The sequence below is a fragment of the Argiope bruennichi genome, chromosome 2 (genome assembly GCF_947563725.1).
Source record: "Argiope bruennichi chromosome 2, qqArgBrue1.1, whole genome shotgun sequence".
Classification (NCBI taxonomy): Eukaryota; Metazoa; Arthropoda; class Arachnida; order Araneae; family Araneidae; genus Argiope; species Argiope bruennichi.
The window spans coordinates 59,647,869-59,664,601 of NC_079152.1; the positions used below are offsets into that span (position 1 = coordinate 59,647,869).

The 16,733-nt window shown below is 28.9% G+C and overlaps 1 protein-coding gene across 1 annotated transcript in view; it reads right to left on the reverse strand.

Moving 5' to 3' along the window:
* LOC129962199 (cytosolic carboxypeptidase 6-like) overlaps positions 1 to 15,998 on the reverse strand; it is a 93,194-nt gene extending 77,196 nt beyond the window's left edge. The window contains exons 1-4 of the mRNA XM_056075939.1: positions 15,939 to 15,998; positions 5,784 to 5,958; positions 1,773 to 1,887; positions 1,582 to 1,693 (exon numbers count right to left, since the gene is read on the reverse strand). Of these exons, the coding sequence (XP_055931914.1) occupies positions 1,582 to 1,693; positions 1,773 to 1,887; positions 5,784 to 5,958; positions 15,939 to 15,998 (462 nt within the window). The remainder of the gene's footprint in view (positions 1 to 1,581; positions 1,694 to 1,772; positions 1,888 to 5,783; positions 5,959 to 15,938) is intronic.
* Between the last annotated feature and the right edge of the window lie 735 nt (positions 15,999 to 16,733).

The window sequence follows — 16,733 nt, forward strand, 5'->3', positions numbered from 1 at the left end:
ATTGTGAATAGCACATAAAGATAGTTTTTTTATTTTCTTTTTTTAAAACTTTAATTCATTATTATAAATATTATGATCTATTTTCTTTCCCAAATTCATTATAAAACTTCCCCACTTATAAGGAATCAAAATATAATGAATCAATCAATTTATTGAAATCAAGTTCTAAAAATGTTTAAAAGTTGTATTTTTACCCATAATACATAAGTTTGTGAAATTTCTAAGCTCTAACCCATCAAAGGAAGTAAATAGTGACGTTCTGTCTTTACAAATAGTATATAAATAAAGTTAATTAAATTGCATAAAAATTTAAGGTGAACATTTAGTTTTCTAAGATTTTGCATTAACCATGTTTATTTAAATAGAATAAAAGAAGTCTTTGATGACACTTTGATATCACAAAAAAAAAAAAAAAATGACTTCGCAGGTATTAATTTCAGTTTAGATGGTCACTACTTGATCACAGCATGGTGTATTTTTTAAATTATGAGGTAAATTGACTTAATGGTACCAACATAATCGAGGATGCATACATGAAAAATTCTTATTTGTGAATTTTAGTTTTCTAGAATTTGCTCTGGTTACAGATTTTTTGTCATTTCCAGTCCAATATATTACTCGAAAGAATATCGCTATCAAAGAAATGATAAATATTATTTTTCATTATGGACTATTGATTTGGAATATAAGTATCAAACTATTTTTTGAATTTTATTAAATTATAAATAATTTAACAAAACAATCAAAGTTTCACATCTCGGCCAGTTTTAGTAGGAAAAAAGTGGGCGCAAATGAAAAAAATATAGTCATTTTTTCCTTTATTTTATTGATAACTTTCAGATGTCAAAAATAATTCACTTAAGATGACTGATAGGACCGGAGGCATGTATAAATATTTAAACTTTGGTACATTTAACCCACCGAACCATTAGTGGGATATTTCTTTTTTACCTGCACTACCTAGAATAAATCACTTATTACTCATACATGAAACGGATTTTTAAAGATAAAATTATTTCTTATTTCATTTATAATAAAATCAATCATATCACGTCTTGTAAGATAGAATTTTTCTCTCCATCTAAATGCAAAGATAAAAAAGGTTTTTTTCCCTTTAACTTATGAATCTTTAATGCCTTTGATTTTTCGCAATCTCACAAATACTAATTGTTTTTATTTTAAAAATTAGACATTCACCTTTTGCATCCCACTAATATAGGTATGAAAGAGTAGATATCATACTGATATTAACGGAAAAAATGCCGTTTAGTCTAAAAAGTGCCGAGTTTGGTCTTTTCAAGGAGAATTTCCGTTTCATGTGTATAAAATATACCCAACAGGGTCTAGTAACTGGCCCCGTTTACTTTGAAATTTCACCGGCACACATACGTGTCATATTTCTATGATTTGGATCAACTTTAAATTCAACTATCATTTTTTAAAAATATTTTCCAAGATTACAATAAGTTAAATTTTAGATTTATCGACAGCTGCAAATCTTTTAAAAATATCTATAATTTACAGATAATTTTATTTAAGTTACTTCTACACAAATTGAATACATAGCTTTAGTTTTTTTACCTTTTCAGAAGATAAGGTTTCTGTGACGGATTTCACTGCAGCTAGTGTCGGATAAGCGTGTATAGACTTTTCCTGCCAGCAGCGGTTCAAATCTTGACCCAAAATACAAGTCCTGTGAAATTCAGGTGGGATTAGAGATGTGAAAATAATTGCTCATAAACACTGAAAATTATTTAAGAATTATTCGTTACCGGTAATTTCCGACAAATACGCCATCAGGGTTGAGCATGGGGATGAACTTGAATGTAACGAAATGTCTCAATATTTTGGCAACTGGGTTGTCGCTGAGAAGAAAATTTATCATACCTGAAAAAAAAATTGCTACTTAGAATTTTTTAATGATGTTTAATTATACTGTTAAAATGATTTTTTGAAAAATATTGGCAGCAAATTTTATTTAAAATTGCTTAGGTAAAAAAAAGCTTTTTTTTTTCAATGAAGTTTTTTTGTATACTTTCTCGTACATGGACAGAAAGTATTGTAATCATTAAAAATTGAATTTGAGGAATTGAAGAATGGATCGTCTGTCAGTCCATAAGTTCAGACCATGTGAACGAAATGACTCAAAACCGCGATGATATAGATAAAGGAAATTTAATGCATTGTTTTAGCATCTAAAATTTAGACTTTGTAGGGGATTGATATGCGCGAGGATAGAACCTGGAACCTTATGGTTCGCATTCCAGTAACATGACCATGATACAAAAGCAATTGCTCGGGTAACGTAATTGTTAACTGGCTTATAAGCTATTCATTACAACTTTTATTGAATTTGAATCAAATTTGTTAAAGAATTGACCGTCTATTAGTCTGTCTACATGTGAACGAGGCAGTTTGAAAGTGATTTGAGAAATGAAATTTGGTACGTAGATTTAACATTTAAATTATAGATTTGTATCAAATTTTGAATCAAATCCATCAAAGGTTTATCCCTCTTTTTTGGCCGGTACTTTGGCAAACATGTAAATAAGAACACGTAAAAATGTAATGACTTAAATAAATGACATTTGGTACATCAATTTGTAACTAAAATTGTAGTTTGGACTCAAATTTTCGCTTTATTCTGTTCAATAATATATGTTTAAAATTCATAATCGATTTCTTTTACAATGATATGCATCATAAAACTCGTTTTCGGGATTATGAAAATAAAACTCTGAACACTCGTAACGTCCATGGCTTCGTCCAAGATATGTTGGATGATGGAATAGGGGAGAGATTAAACCTCAGAGACAGTGTACCAGAAAGTTTCCAGGGGACGACTTCCACTGTTAAGCATTTGTTTGTTCATTCCAAAACAAAACAGTTTAATGAACCTTAAATTCTGTTCCTATATCATTTACCTTTAAATATATTATATTAGTTTATTGTATCACTTCCAATCTGTAGAGCATGCAAAATTTTTGGCAAGTTTCCTGATACTGTTCGTAAGTATTTTAATATTAATTCCTGAATAAAATAACATTGGATAGTTCTTATTATGCTTTTCAGTTTTAAAGTGGGAAGAAGGCGGATTTTTATGAATAAATAACGATATAAAGATAGAAAACTGTGAAAAATTGATCAAAAATGAAATTTTTATGTTTATTCGAGAGATGATATCCTGCCGAGAGGACCAATCATAGATATTAATGATGCCCAAGAGTGTCATTTGGCGCTATCCAGTAACAGCCGAAAACGTGCTCGCCTGCCGTAATTTTTAAAGAAAGTATTAAGAAAGCATGTGCTGTGCTAATTTATATCGCATACTATGGCAGTGAACACGTAAAGATATGATTCTGAAATCATGGAAGAGTCTTTAGATTTATGTTAATAACAGAAAATTAACTTGACCTTCTGAAAAATGCACCGTTTTCACATTCTTGTTAGATAATTATTATTATAAAAGCCGTGTGAAAAGCAAAGACCTTAATTTTTAGGAATTATAATAAACTTTGTAATTTCGAATTCCTTAAGCACTAAATCAAATTGTTATTCTTGCATTTGGATAATTATACATCTTATTACTTCTTGGACTGTAAAAGGTTGACATCGGGCATAGATGGATGACCTTTTGTAGTGGAATTATTTTGTCGTTGTTACTCTGAATTTTAAAAAAATTAAAAAACATTTTTTTGACCTAGTTTAAGGACTAAGTTTTTATTTTGATGGATTTAAAACAAGAAATGTTCATTACACTATTATAAAAATATCAAAACGTGGACAAGTTATTAAATTGATTATCCGAAACAAAATACGATATCGCATATCTGGATGTTAGATGAGAAATTTGGGAAAGATATAAGAAACGTCTGCTTCGAGTTTAAATAAAAGTTGGAAGGAAATGCTTGGAAAAAAATTGTTATAGTTATATGTTTTGTTCATTAACTTAAATATGAACTGTCAAATATTAAAAGAGCTCATTTAGGCCAGGGATAAATTAAAAACTACACCAGTAATGAAAAGTATTTTTGATGCTTTGATGAAAAGTTTTGCAGTTCTTACAAGCACAATCTATACAGGGGAGAGTAACTGTTTAAAATTTTAGATCGATTAATTCATTGATTTTCGGCTATAAGTATTTTACTATCAATCCTAATTCGTTAAACGAAAAAAAAAACAATTCTACATTTTTTTTGTTCCACAGTTTTAGATTGTTTTAAAAAAGTATTAATTTAATATTTTTAACAATTTTTCTATCTCATTCTGAATATTTTACAGAAAATCCGTTTTGGTAATACGATAGTAATCAAATTTAATCTTAATTGCGTTTTTTGAGAAATGACTATATAACTAATATTTGAAATTATAGAACAACGTTTTAACACTTGAAGTGTTTACTTCCCTTAAATTCGCATAATTAGAAAATTGATTCAAATTATTTGTTTACCGACATTGATTTTTCAACAAATTAAATTTCTCAAAAAAGAATGCAAATATTTTCCTAAAATTTTGATCAGATATTTTGGTGAATCGTGGAATTTTTTGCCTAATTTAAAAAAGAATTTAAATTTTTTTCATATTTATACTTTTTTAAAAAGTGAATTTACTTCTGACCTAATTACATTATTTTAATGTTTGATACTCGTTTTTTAGGTCCACGTAATACATATAACTTTCTGTTTAAACTTTTTCTTCCATATTATCTTTTTATTTAAATTGAAAAGCTATTATTTCAACTCTTTTTTCTGGTCTGATATTCAGGAGAAAATAGAGTGGATTGCTTGAATGGCCAACACAACAGTTTGAAGTAACATAAATTGTATCACATTTTTTTCCTTGTGGAAGTAAATTTGACTGTATCACTATTCAAAATGGATACAGACAGAACTTCATAGTCGTTCTGTCTGGCGGCATCCTTCACAACAAAACAATAGCCAAACAATCATAACACATGTCTGGAGAACTACATGCGAAAATAACTTTATGAAAGAGACAGCTTTGAACAAAAAGTCATCTGTGACGTGATTCAGTAGTAAGAATACGTACAAAAAGTTCAAAAATAGAGAAAACGAATGGCGATTCAGCTGGAAAATACTAACTATGTATTGAAAATGTATCGTGCTACAGTAAAAACAGGAAACGATTTTGGGTTCCTAATGTTAGGAACCCAATGCCTTTGTGATGCCTAATGAATGAACTTTGTGATGCCTAATGTTAGAATCTTGTCTTAGGAGGGAGATGCAGATACGAATCATGATTACATAAAACTGTTTTAAGTGTGGGCTTTATAAAAATACGAGCAGCAAGTTCTCAAATTCAGATGAATTTCAAGAATGTAAATATTATTCATTTGTTCATATCTGTTTCCAGCCTTCTCTCGGCTTTCAAAGGAGATTTTATCTAACAAGCAACATAAAGTTATTTTGCATTCACAGACTAATGATATAGTTAAAATATGACAACTCTTTTTTTTTCAGAGTTAAATTTGTGTACCAAATATTTTTAAAGCATGCAATGTTCTATGGTAATACTTTTTAAAACAATCTACTAATATGTGCATCTAATGTGAATGTTAGTATATTTCCTAATTTTCAATCAATTCCTGGAAATATTCATATCATTTGCATACTTCTGTCTGAAAGAAATAATCTTGTAAACTTGACGCAGCAGTTTTATTAATATATCAAAAAATATTTAGCCATTAAATTGATTCAAAATGCTTAAATGTTTCTAAATTGTTTGCTCTGTGGCTAAAGTTAAGAGCTTGAACTATTTATTACCTTGACAAACATACGAGGAGGGTGTTTCTCCAGGATGAACTCTTGCACCAACGAAGACTATTTTCTTCTTTTTCTTTGCTTGCTTCTTTAAGGGATTATTTTCAAAAGTTTCATACTGTTCTTCGGTCCACTTAACATCTGATTCAATGGTCACCATGTCCAGCCTTCTTCCATGCTAGAGAAAAAGAAATGAAAGCCTATAAACACAAATTCCCGTGACTTTTTCAAAGGATTTTTGAAAAGGAAAATTGATTTTTACATCGTCTTACAATAAAAGAAAAAAAATTTCTTAGTGATACTAATTGTTTTTCCTTTTGAATTTTCTTTTCTACAAATTTTTTTCCAAAATATTTTAAGCATATTTTCCAATAACATAAAAAAAATGAGATTTAACCTGTAACGACCATGTTATGCGCGCATTATAAAAATTAGGTTTTATCAAATGTTACCATTACATTGTCAGATGCTTAGATTAAAGGATTAAGTCAACTTACACAACAAACGGAACATAACAAATTATAATTTTCAGTAGATGTCTCCATGAAATGAAATAAATGTGAAACATGCTATTTTCTATAAAAATAAATGCAAGAAAAAAATGTTTTTTGTGACCGTTTAAAAATTTAATTTTAGTGATTTGATAATTATGTAGTATTTAAGGCAAACAGGGCTTTTATATTCAAGTTTTCCATTCTAATCAGAGCCTAATAGCTTATTCTAAACTTTAGTAATAGTATATACATTTAATAAGAAGAATGGTACAAATGAAGTAATGAATTGTATTTTATGTAGTTTGGGTTAGTAAATGTTATGAATTACGAACTTTAAATTTTTGAATAGACCGTCAATACCATGAGATGTATTTACTGAATTCCTTCTTTTTGCAGTAAATTGAATTTTAGTACAATAAGAAAGAATTTATTGGAAGTTGAACAAAAGAAATTTTTATTAAATAATCCTCTGAGATATTGCAAATATTATTTAAAAATTATTCTAAAAATTATTTTATAGATTTCAATGCTTGGCGATTCTGTTTTCTGTAATCATATTAAAATTTTTTTGATTAAAAAAACTGTTTCTCTATTAATTTAAAATTTGGTCATTTTCTTTCAAATTAAAGGTTAAATTTTACGGCAGATGACCGTATATTAACACTCCAGAAGCTTATCCAGTGATTTCTATGGGTTTTCAATCAGTCCATTTTCTACTGCATCCTGCGTTTTTCGCAGTTTAGAGTGTTTATTTTTTACGATTACAGATTTTTACTACATCATATTATTATCGTGTAATATATCAGTTCATTTTATTTGAAAAGTGTTTGAACTTATTTGCAAACATCGCATCGAAATAGTCATTTTTTCAAAAAGAAATTCGCAATCAGAGGTTTAAGGAAATGCATAGAACAATGAACACAACAGTATAATGTTTCTAAAATAGTATATGGCGATGAAAATTTGATAATGAAAAATATTTTGTTAAGGGAGCCATTAAGATCAAGTTATATACACAACAAAAATTTTAGTGGCCGTTCATTTTGGCCATTTAGTAATTAATTCATCTTAAAAAACAGAATTTTAGTGGCCATTAATTTTGGTGAATTAACTGTTAGCCAAAGGTGTCTAATTTAAAATAAATCTTTCTTTTCTGTTAAGTAATTGCGTGTTGTATTGAGAAAAGTTGATCATTAAATTAATATTATTATTATGGTGCGCGAATATCTGATTGTTGTAGACAACAAGTATTATGCTATATGATAATAATGAAATACCATGTTATACAGTTAAAAAGTTTTTATAAAAGCCTTTTTTAAACATATTTTAAAAATAGCTGTTTATGGAACGAAGATATTATGTTCTGCAAACGACATTTTTTTCCAAAAAAAAAAAAAAATCCACCCATAACCAGCATATTACTTTAAATTTCTTTCCCCCATGAAAGGCCAAAAAATTCGTCTTTTCGAAGAACGTAACAAAATATTCTGATGTCTCTTGCATCCTAAATCTTGTTTGTGGGGCTGAAACACAATTTCTACTCTGTCCCATTAAAAGAACGGGCTCTTTTCTCGTCCTAAACGACATGACATTTGCAGCCGATGGCATGCCATAACGACTTCAATTCTCTGCGACGGAAAGAGATGCGTCATTTTAGAGAATTTTTTTTTGTCAGCGTAACAGGCCCTTTTAATATCATTGCTGGTATAAACTTTGCGACTCAAATGGTGAGTCGCGAATATATTTATGTTCTAAATTTCTCGTAATTTTATACCTAATTTATAAAGTAAAAATGCTTTTATGTCATTTTTTTCCTCGACTACCTTAACAAGAGAATGCATTCTTTTTGTGATAGTTGAGGCACTGAAAAATTCTTTTAACGCTTTATACGAATAAACTAGTCATATATAAAAAAAATTGTTCGTGAGAATTTTTTTTTTACTATCTTTCTTTTTATTCCTCTTAGAAAAAAATTTGAACTCGGATATTAGGAAAAACAGTTTTTAAGTGTAACAAGATATACATTTTTACTTAATTCATGATATGAGAATATAATAGACGACTATTTTTTTTTATTAGCGAAGGACTTTGTTTTTATTAGCAAAGACTTTATTTTTCAAGAAAATTAGATTTGAAAAAGGAACAAAATTTTTGATAATTAAAATTATAATTTTCCTTTGAATTTAATTAATATTTTACCAAGATTTAGTCAGTATTAATGAAAATTGAGGACTTATACAAGCAGATTAATGAACTAATCTGAAAACTGTTTTCAGAAAATCGTCGTTTTAAGTTAAAAGTAAACAAAGTAAAAGAATAACTGTGCCTTAAAAATATTAATAAATGTGTCTATTAATCAAAATGATACCCCATTATATGGAGATCTAATTGAGCGGATTATTGCCTCAAACAATCACGCTTTTGTTTTGAAGATTCGACTTTTTGAACCGTCTTAATCCTCATTGAGAATTTTCACTCTTGTATACGCAACGTTAAATATTTTTCTTATAATACTCTATCATATTGATTATATTAAACTTGTGTTATGAAATATAAAACGTAATTTTCTTTTTTGTTAAAAACCTAATGAACACAAAATAATAAAAAATGATAAGTTTGTCAATGTCTTATAGCTTTTCTTAATTAAATATAAACCGAATTTTTAAGATGAGCGCGATCTTTGTGACAGAATTACAATGTTAAATTATATTATCTTGAAGATTTTCTGAAAACCTTCTTAATAATCACTTGACTTTTGTCATCTATTTAAAATTTGAACACTATTTCCAGAAGTATAAAGATTGTTAAAAATAGTAATTTTTTTTTGCTTGTTTAAATCTGTGCGTTCTAAATAGCTAGATAAATTAATATGTATTTTTATTTTATATATAATTGAATTCTAATTTTATGGACCATGCAGTTCTCGATTAAATACTACCAAAACTGCTCATTTTCCGGCATTCTTCCCATTATCAAACAGTGTAAAGCGAATCTCCAGAATGTTTATTATTTATCATGAACAGATCACCAACATTAAACACGAGCCTTCTACTCTAATCTACCGTATTTTTGTAACTTTATTGTCTCCCTTCATTTTCCGTAATATGTAGAAGAATTATCATTCTTCCGTCTGAATCGTCATTGTTTTTGAATTTATTCAAAACCCTAAACCGAGAAATGTATTCTGCTGTTTTCACTGTTTTTAAGCTATTTGTGGGAGCTTCAAGGTCAACTGAACGAACATTAAAATATCACAATTACTTATGAGGCTGCTGTTGAATAATTAATGTCGTAGGATATTTTCAACCAATTAGTGATGTAGGAAAGTCCAAGTTGATTAGAGGAGAGTGATAATGAATATCATTATCAGTTTATTTGCTTATTCAATTCCTACTATTGGTTCACACTCTCCCTATATATATATATATTTACATATCTTGTTCAAATTTTCAATCGTTAATAAAATACTTTTTATTCATCCACTCAAGTTGAAATACATTTTTTTTTAAACTTGTAGTGGATGACACTTGATGTTAATACAGTTTTCAAATATTAATTAATTATTAAATTTAATTAATTGTTAATATTTCAAATAAGAGTTTTAGCTGTTTGTAACGAAAATTGAAATCAACAGGCAGTAACTCAATCGGTAAAATGCAAGGATTTCAGTATTTTTCACGCAAAGGGGAAGAATACGAGTTCTGCCTTTGCGAAAATCAATAATTTTTTGATACTTAATAATTTTTTTGATAATTATTTAATAAAAAGTAACTGAAATAAAATTTTTCTTTGTTGATCTAAGTAGGAATTGAATTAATTTTTTTTATATTACTTGTTTTTTATTAATGTTTTTCCGTTTTAATCAACATTAGTTTCAAACATGTTTTGTACTGAAACTTTCAAACTTTGTACTGAAAATATGAATGTCAGTGCTAAGAGATGGCAGACGAAACAGGTCAGTTGGAAAATGAGGGAAGATACGGGCTTTAAGAATGGCTAATTGATGCCAACGATGTTAAAATGATCCAAAGAATAGATTTAGTACTACTGAAGCAACCTTGAAAATTTTTAAACAATATATATATATATATAATATATATATATATATATATATAAATGCGCAGCAGTGCCTTTTGCACTATAGTGTGATATAGCAGCTTGAAAATACTCGTTTACAAGGTAACATTTTTTTTGTCAAAATTTTTGATAAACTTTTCCTTTTAAAAATTAATTAACATTTTTTTTTCGTTAAGAAAGTTTCATCGCTTGGATTGTTTTTTATATATATTTTTCATTTTGTGTTTAAATACAGTACATAAGAACCTTTTTATTAAGAAAAATTTAGATGATTGGCTGGTCTTATCTTTTTTTGTGTGTTTAAATACATAATTAAATACATATAATCAATTTCAATACATATTCAAGACAACATTACGGAAATTTTTTAAATTCTGTCCGTGGGTTGCGCTTTGTAAAGTCTGACAGACTCAATGGACACCCAAGTTGATCCATCCCACCCAAAATGGGTTTAGAGAAAAAGAGGATCAGCCAAAAAAAGATTGCCCAGTCAGTACTCCGGTGACTCGCCAGTCCCGTCCTCAGGGCAGACATCTCAATGAGAAATAAAAACGCCTTATTCTATAATCAGGAGTGAAACGTAGTCGAAGCAACACTTGTATACAAGAGCAACACTTGTATTAAACAGTAAAACACAACCAAGAAATCGGTATTAAACCGTAACAACACAAAGTGCTCAAAAAGAACTTGCAGGAGAAAAACTTCGCTCAGTTATTCATGTTTCTCGATTCGTCTACTGCTCTCAATTGAATGAGTCAATACTATTACAACACTCGAGTTTTTATAACATCTGTGACAGAGCCTCAAATGTTCGAAAAAGATGTCGTATCTTTACTCCTCATCAATATACGCCTGTAATTCGTATAATTTCAGGAACTTTCGCCCAATAGTCGCCAAAATTTGTTACTAAGTCGTGAAATTGCCTCCAAGTTTGTTGAAGAATGAAGTGCATCCATTCAGTCCATCAGAGTTATTTGTGAAACTATTTCCTTTACCAGGAATTTTACTGCTCTGGATTCGTAACAATATCTTGAATAAAAAGTCTTATTTTCCTTCTACTATTCGATCTCGGCGTCATCCATATATTGGTTTAATAGAAATTACTGAGCAAGTGCCGATAATTTTCCTTTTTCCATACATTTTGTTCTTATTTTGTAACTAATTATTTAAAAACTAATCTTTGGATTTCAACTATCCAAGCTCTTAACATTCTGATTTTTTATATGAAATGATTAGTTTTCAATAAATTTTATTTAACTTTTACAATAAATTTTGTTATTTAACGAAATACGTTATGCTTTAGATTTAACATTTTTCTATTTTTAACAATTTACAGAATTTTTTTGTAGCATCTGAATGTATTTTTTAAAATATTTTCTTTCAAAAAGAACATTTTAGATTCTTTTCCTTTTAACGTGTATTTGTAATTATTTGGAAAAAAAAGAAGTAAATTTTATGTTGAAAATATAATTGAGATTTCTGCGCATGCGCATTGCTAAAGGGAATGCCCATCTCCAATCATATAATCTTCGGAAGCCCGAATTGTCACCTGTTCTTGACTTTCCTCTTTAACACTGAATTTAATTATCAAACATAAGATTATACAATACGAGTGCATATATAAAATATTTATAAGTCGATTAGAAAATGAATTAATTCTGCAGGAAGAGAGAAATCCCAATAGTTTAAAAGTACAGCAGCCGATCTGAAAAGAAAAATAATCTTGTTCGGAACTTGCACTATCCCATTTTAAAAGGGAAAATACAACTGATAAGCGCTGTCTATAAAGACTTCCTCGCTTCATCAAAATAATTTCTTATAATAATTCTGGAGAAGTTGACAAAAATACTTTAGGTTTGTTTTTGAATATTCTCTTAACACAATGCTTTTAGTTCGGTTTAAATTTGAGGATCAGTTTTTTAACCCACATTTTAAGAAACTGAGTTAAAATTTGAATTAGGCACTTCTTAGCTATTCCTCGCCTCATATGTATCTTTTATACTTACAATTATAGAAAAATTTGAAAGAAGATTGCACTCTTAATATATTTCAATACTCCATTCAGCCTTAAGAACACATAATTTAAGTCTTCTAAGCGGTTAATTAGTTTCATTTGGCAGTTCTGAGAAATGAGATTTAAAAATGAATAAATCGTACTGAATGGTATTTAGTCCTAATTTTTGACTTAATAAAATATTTTACTCATTGAATTGTGATAAATGCTTAAATAAATACAAATTATCTGCTTTGGAAGATATTGATAGGAGGCTTCATAGAAGCTCCTAGTTAATTCCAACACTTCTTAGCCGTTCCCTAAAGACACTCTCTCAGTCGATCGTGTGACGGAAGAGCACTTTTCCTCACCTGCGACATATCGGGGCTGCGATGGTATCGTATCTCTCTACCTTATTGGAATGACCTCTTTTATGCTGCTCCGGACACTTTTCCTTGCTCCATCTCGCCATTTATCTTTGAAATATTATTTATTGTTACGGGCCATCACGCCGCCGCTGCCTGCTTGTTTATTGGCCGAGCACTGTCCAAGAAACCAGAGTAATAAAGCACCTTTGATGTATTTTAATGCCCTACTTTTTTCCCTCGCTTTATGGGTTAACGTGTTGTTTGAGAAAAAAGGAACATTATTTTAGACCACTAGATTTGAATATTTTGACTGTTATAGTCGCAAAAAGCATCCTGAAGGGAGCATTAGCAAATTGCTTTCGCCCAGGCTCGAGTTTTAGGTTTCGGTGGTGATGCCATTAAGATTTGAATTTTATGTTTCGGTTTCGTAGTTGGTGGAGGCAGTTTTCTTTTTTAAAATCTAGTTTTTATGATGAAAGGAGTGGAAAAAATATAAGGCGTAGATTCTCTTGAAACTATTATCGGTGATTAGATGAATAGTGGTGATGGTATTATAAATCATGTGAGTTGTATTATGTCTAATCGATTTTTTTATAAAAATGAGTTAATTTTGAGAAAGATTTATAAATGCTTGCAAATTAGCCAGGAAAGTGACTATAATTTAATACTGATAGATATCATCGCATGATTAAATCATAAATATCATGGCAAATTGGAAAAAAATGTAGTACTAATTCAAGAGAAGTTTTCAGTTAAAAATTATGAAATGGCTGTAATTTACTTAGTTGTTATTAATTTAAGGATTTAATTACTAATGCTGGAGATGATTAAGAGAAAAAGATTACTCAGATTTAAATTTCGAGAAAAAAGGTAGATGAACCAGATAACGAACCAGAATTTAAAATTAGATTTTTCTAGAACATTAATGAAATCAAAAGTAGTTAAATAAACATTTGAATAATATAGCCGCCTTTTTGTATAATCAAAACAGCCCTCATTGTACAATGTAAATAATGAACTGCTCTTATCTCTTGGCCACTTTTTGTGACCAACTATGAAATTTTTGTAAACAAACTGCTATGGAATTATATATCTTGATACTATGAAATTTTCGTTCTCTTGTTTTATATCTCGGTCTCTTTTTGATACCATGAAATTTTAGAAAACAAATTACTTTGAAATTGTTATATCTTGAATATTATGAAATTTCCTTGAAAAAAAGTATTAGTTGCGAGTCTGGGGTTTCAGGAAACACAAACATTCCTTCTATTTAAATAAATAATCAGTGAAAAAAATTGCTTTTAAGTGATTGCATCAAGTGTTTAAAATGTTCCAGTTCGTTTACTTCAATTAATTTCTACAATTTGTTCTCAATTATGTGTTTTATCTATACCATTATAAGTAAAAAGTGGGTCTAAGGATATAAAACTTCTCTTTTTGTTCTTCCAGTTAATTTTTATTGCTCCTCTGGTGATGAAACCGCTTGATAAAAAGATTTTCCACTAATAAAAATTCTTTACAGAGATAAGATAAATTCGGTTAAAAATGTCTCCACTTCCATACTGTTCGGTTAAAAATTACTAAGCGTAGTAGCCAGCATTTTAAAAAAAGAGAACTCGCATATATTGCAAAAAACGCGTTTCTTTTTCAAAAACCAGAATTGAGGTTTTTTGAGAAAAATGGTACTTATGCATTTTCTTGGAGGGGAATCGGGGCAATCAATAGTTTAATTAGTTTTTCAATTTTTTATTTAACATTTATGTATGAAAAAAATGAATCTGTATTCTTTTGAAATAAATATTGCAGCAATTATTTCTAAGTAAAAAAATGTGTATTTGCTGGCTTAGTTTCTAAAAATAGGACTGAAGTTGATTTGCTTTTTTTTTTGGCTAATCCCGAATCGAACCAGAAACATTTTCGTTTGATTCTCTTAGGGTGAACTTAATGCTTATAGTAAAATAATAATTTCTTCGTAAAAGTAACAAAAGATTGAAAATGGTGATGAGTTTATCACAAGTATATGGAAAAAGCTTTTTAATTCACAAAAGAAATCTCATATATAAGTTTTCTGATACTATTGTTACTGTCTAAAATAGTATTACATTTATGTCCTATATCTGTCTCAAAGTGAAATATTTAAGTACAGTATTTTATGCTATAAGTATACTTGATTTGCACTTCAGACTATGAATTCAAATTCATGATAATCAGACAATGACTTTGGATATAATTCGAATTTTTTTCTATTATAGTTGCAAATATTTCAATTTATCAACACATTTTCCGACTAGAAAGCATATCATAAAATTATTATGCTTCGATTTATTAACATGCAGACAGTAGAAAACAATAATTACCTGAAATATTAGCAAGCAAATGGTCTAATTATATTATAAAAAGAAGTTAATTATTACGAGCTCTTAAGTCTTACTATAGCAAGCTATGAAAATACAAATATTTTTAAAGGTAATTAATTACTTGAATCTTTAAAAATTGTAACCATCCACATATTTCAAGAATCCTTTTTGGGGGGGGGAGAATTTTTTCTATCCCCAATATCTTTTTTTTTTAAATTAGGAAATGTAACGATTTTATAAACTGAAATAAGATAAATAAAATTGTTTATAAAATATTATTTATATTATATACCGCAGAAAAGTTTTTCAATTGGCAACTTTAAAAAATAAATGTTTACAAAATTGGAATGCATGATCGCACCAGTATTGCGTGAAACAAAATAAAAAAAATTTTATAAAGGAAAAAAAATAAATAGAATGCTTTTTTTAAAACCGCACACGCACAGACACACACACTAATAGATGTGCATGCATTGTTTTTAATTCTTAACAATTTGAACTTTTCTTCCAGAATTCTTATTTGCGACAAATTATTATAGTTATAAAGGAAAAATGTTCAAAATCTGATAAGTCTATTGTAAACTATATTTTATAACTTCGAGATAATCAATGATTCTGACTAACGAATAATTAATAACTTCAAATAAATTCATCTTAGTATCTTTTGTATAACCATAAGCGGCTACTCCGACCCGCTTGAAGGGACACGGAAAAATCTGAATGACGCTGCTACAGGAGCATTGGCGGGAACTATTGTTGACTCCTAAGGGCCACCACCAGCCACGTACTACCCTTCCTGTGGGAAGGGTTAAAAGGATGTCCCGTCATCGATAGGAGGTAGTTGACCCCCCACCAAAATCTAGACTCACAGGGTGGCGAGAACCAACCTCCATACCAGAAGATACCATCATAGCAGAAGCTACCACCATACCTTTTGGTACCTAGGTACCTTTTGTATTAAATATTCTTGTAAAATTTTAAATATGCGATCATCTGATATCCCGGAATGTAAATGACTAACACAGCAACTGGCGCATTGTAAAAATTCTCAACTGAAATTATTCTTCCCATAAATATCTTTGAAGTGCTTATTTGATTTAATTGTTTTCATGTATTCAAATTAACATTTTGATTTAAAATTTGAATAAAATTAGACATTTTTCGCTGTAATCAATAAAAAAACTTTTTTTAAAAAAAATTAACTTTTTCTTTGTACATTTAACTGTAACGGGAAACAATTCAACGCTAAAATGTGTAAAGGTTGATAGTGGTATAACACAAAGATTTATGTAGTCGTCGTTCGGAATCTTATTTGTTCTTCAGGGCCATATAATTTTACACAAAGAGAAAATAAAAGCTGGACGTGATGGTTGTAAAACTTTTGGGACGTTGTTTGTTCGGATTACAATGCCGATGGTTTTAAAGGAAGTTTGAAAATTCTTTACCGCTTCATGCAATCGACCATCGGTATTTTATATTTGTTTACCTCTTTTAAATAAATTTATTTACACATATATATCAATTTTTTTGTTTCCTTTGAAAGCTTAAATAAGTTACAATGAATTGTTTTGAATTCGGTACTTGGTACCATGACTCCATAGAAAATGTTTTTGGGTAAAAAAATATATTTATAAAAGATACAAAATAAGGAAAATAAATTTCAA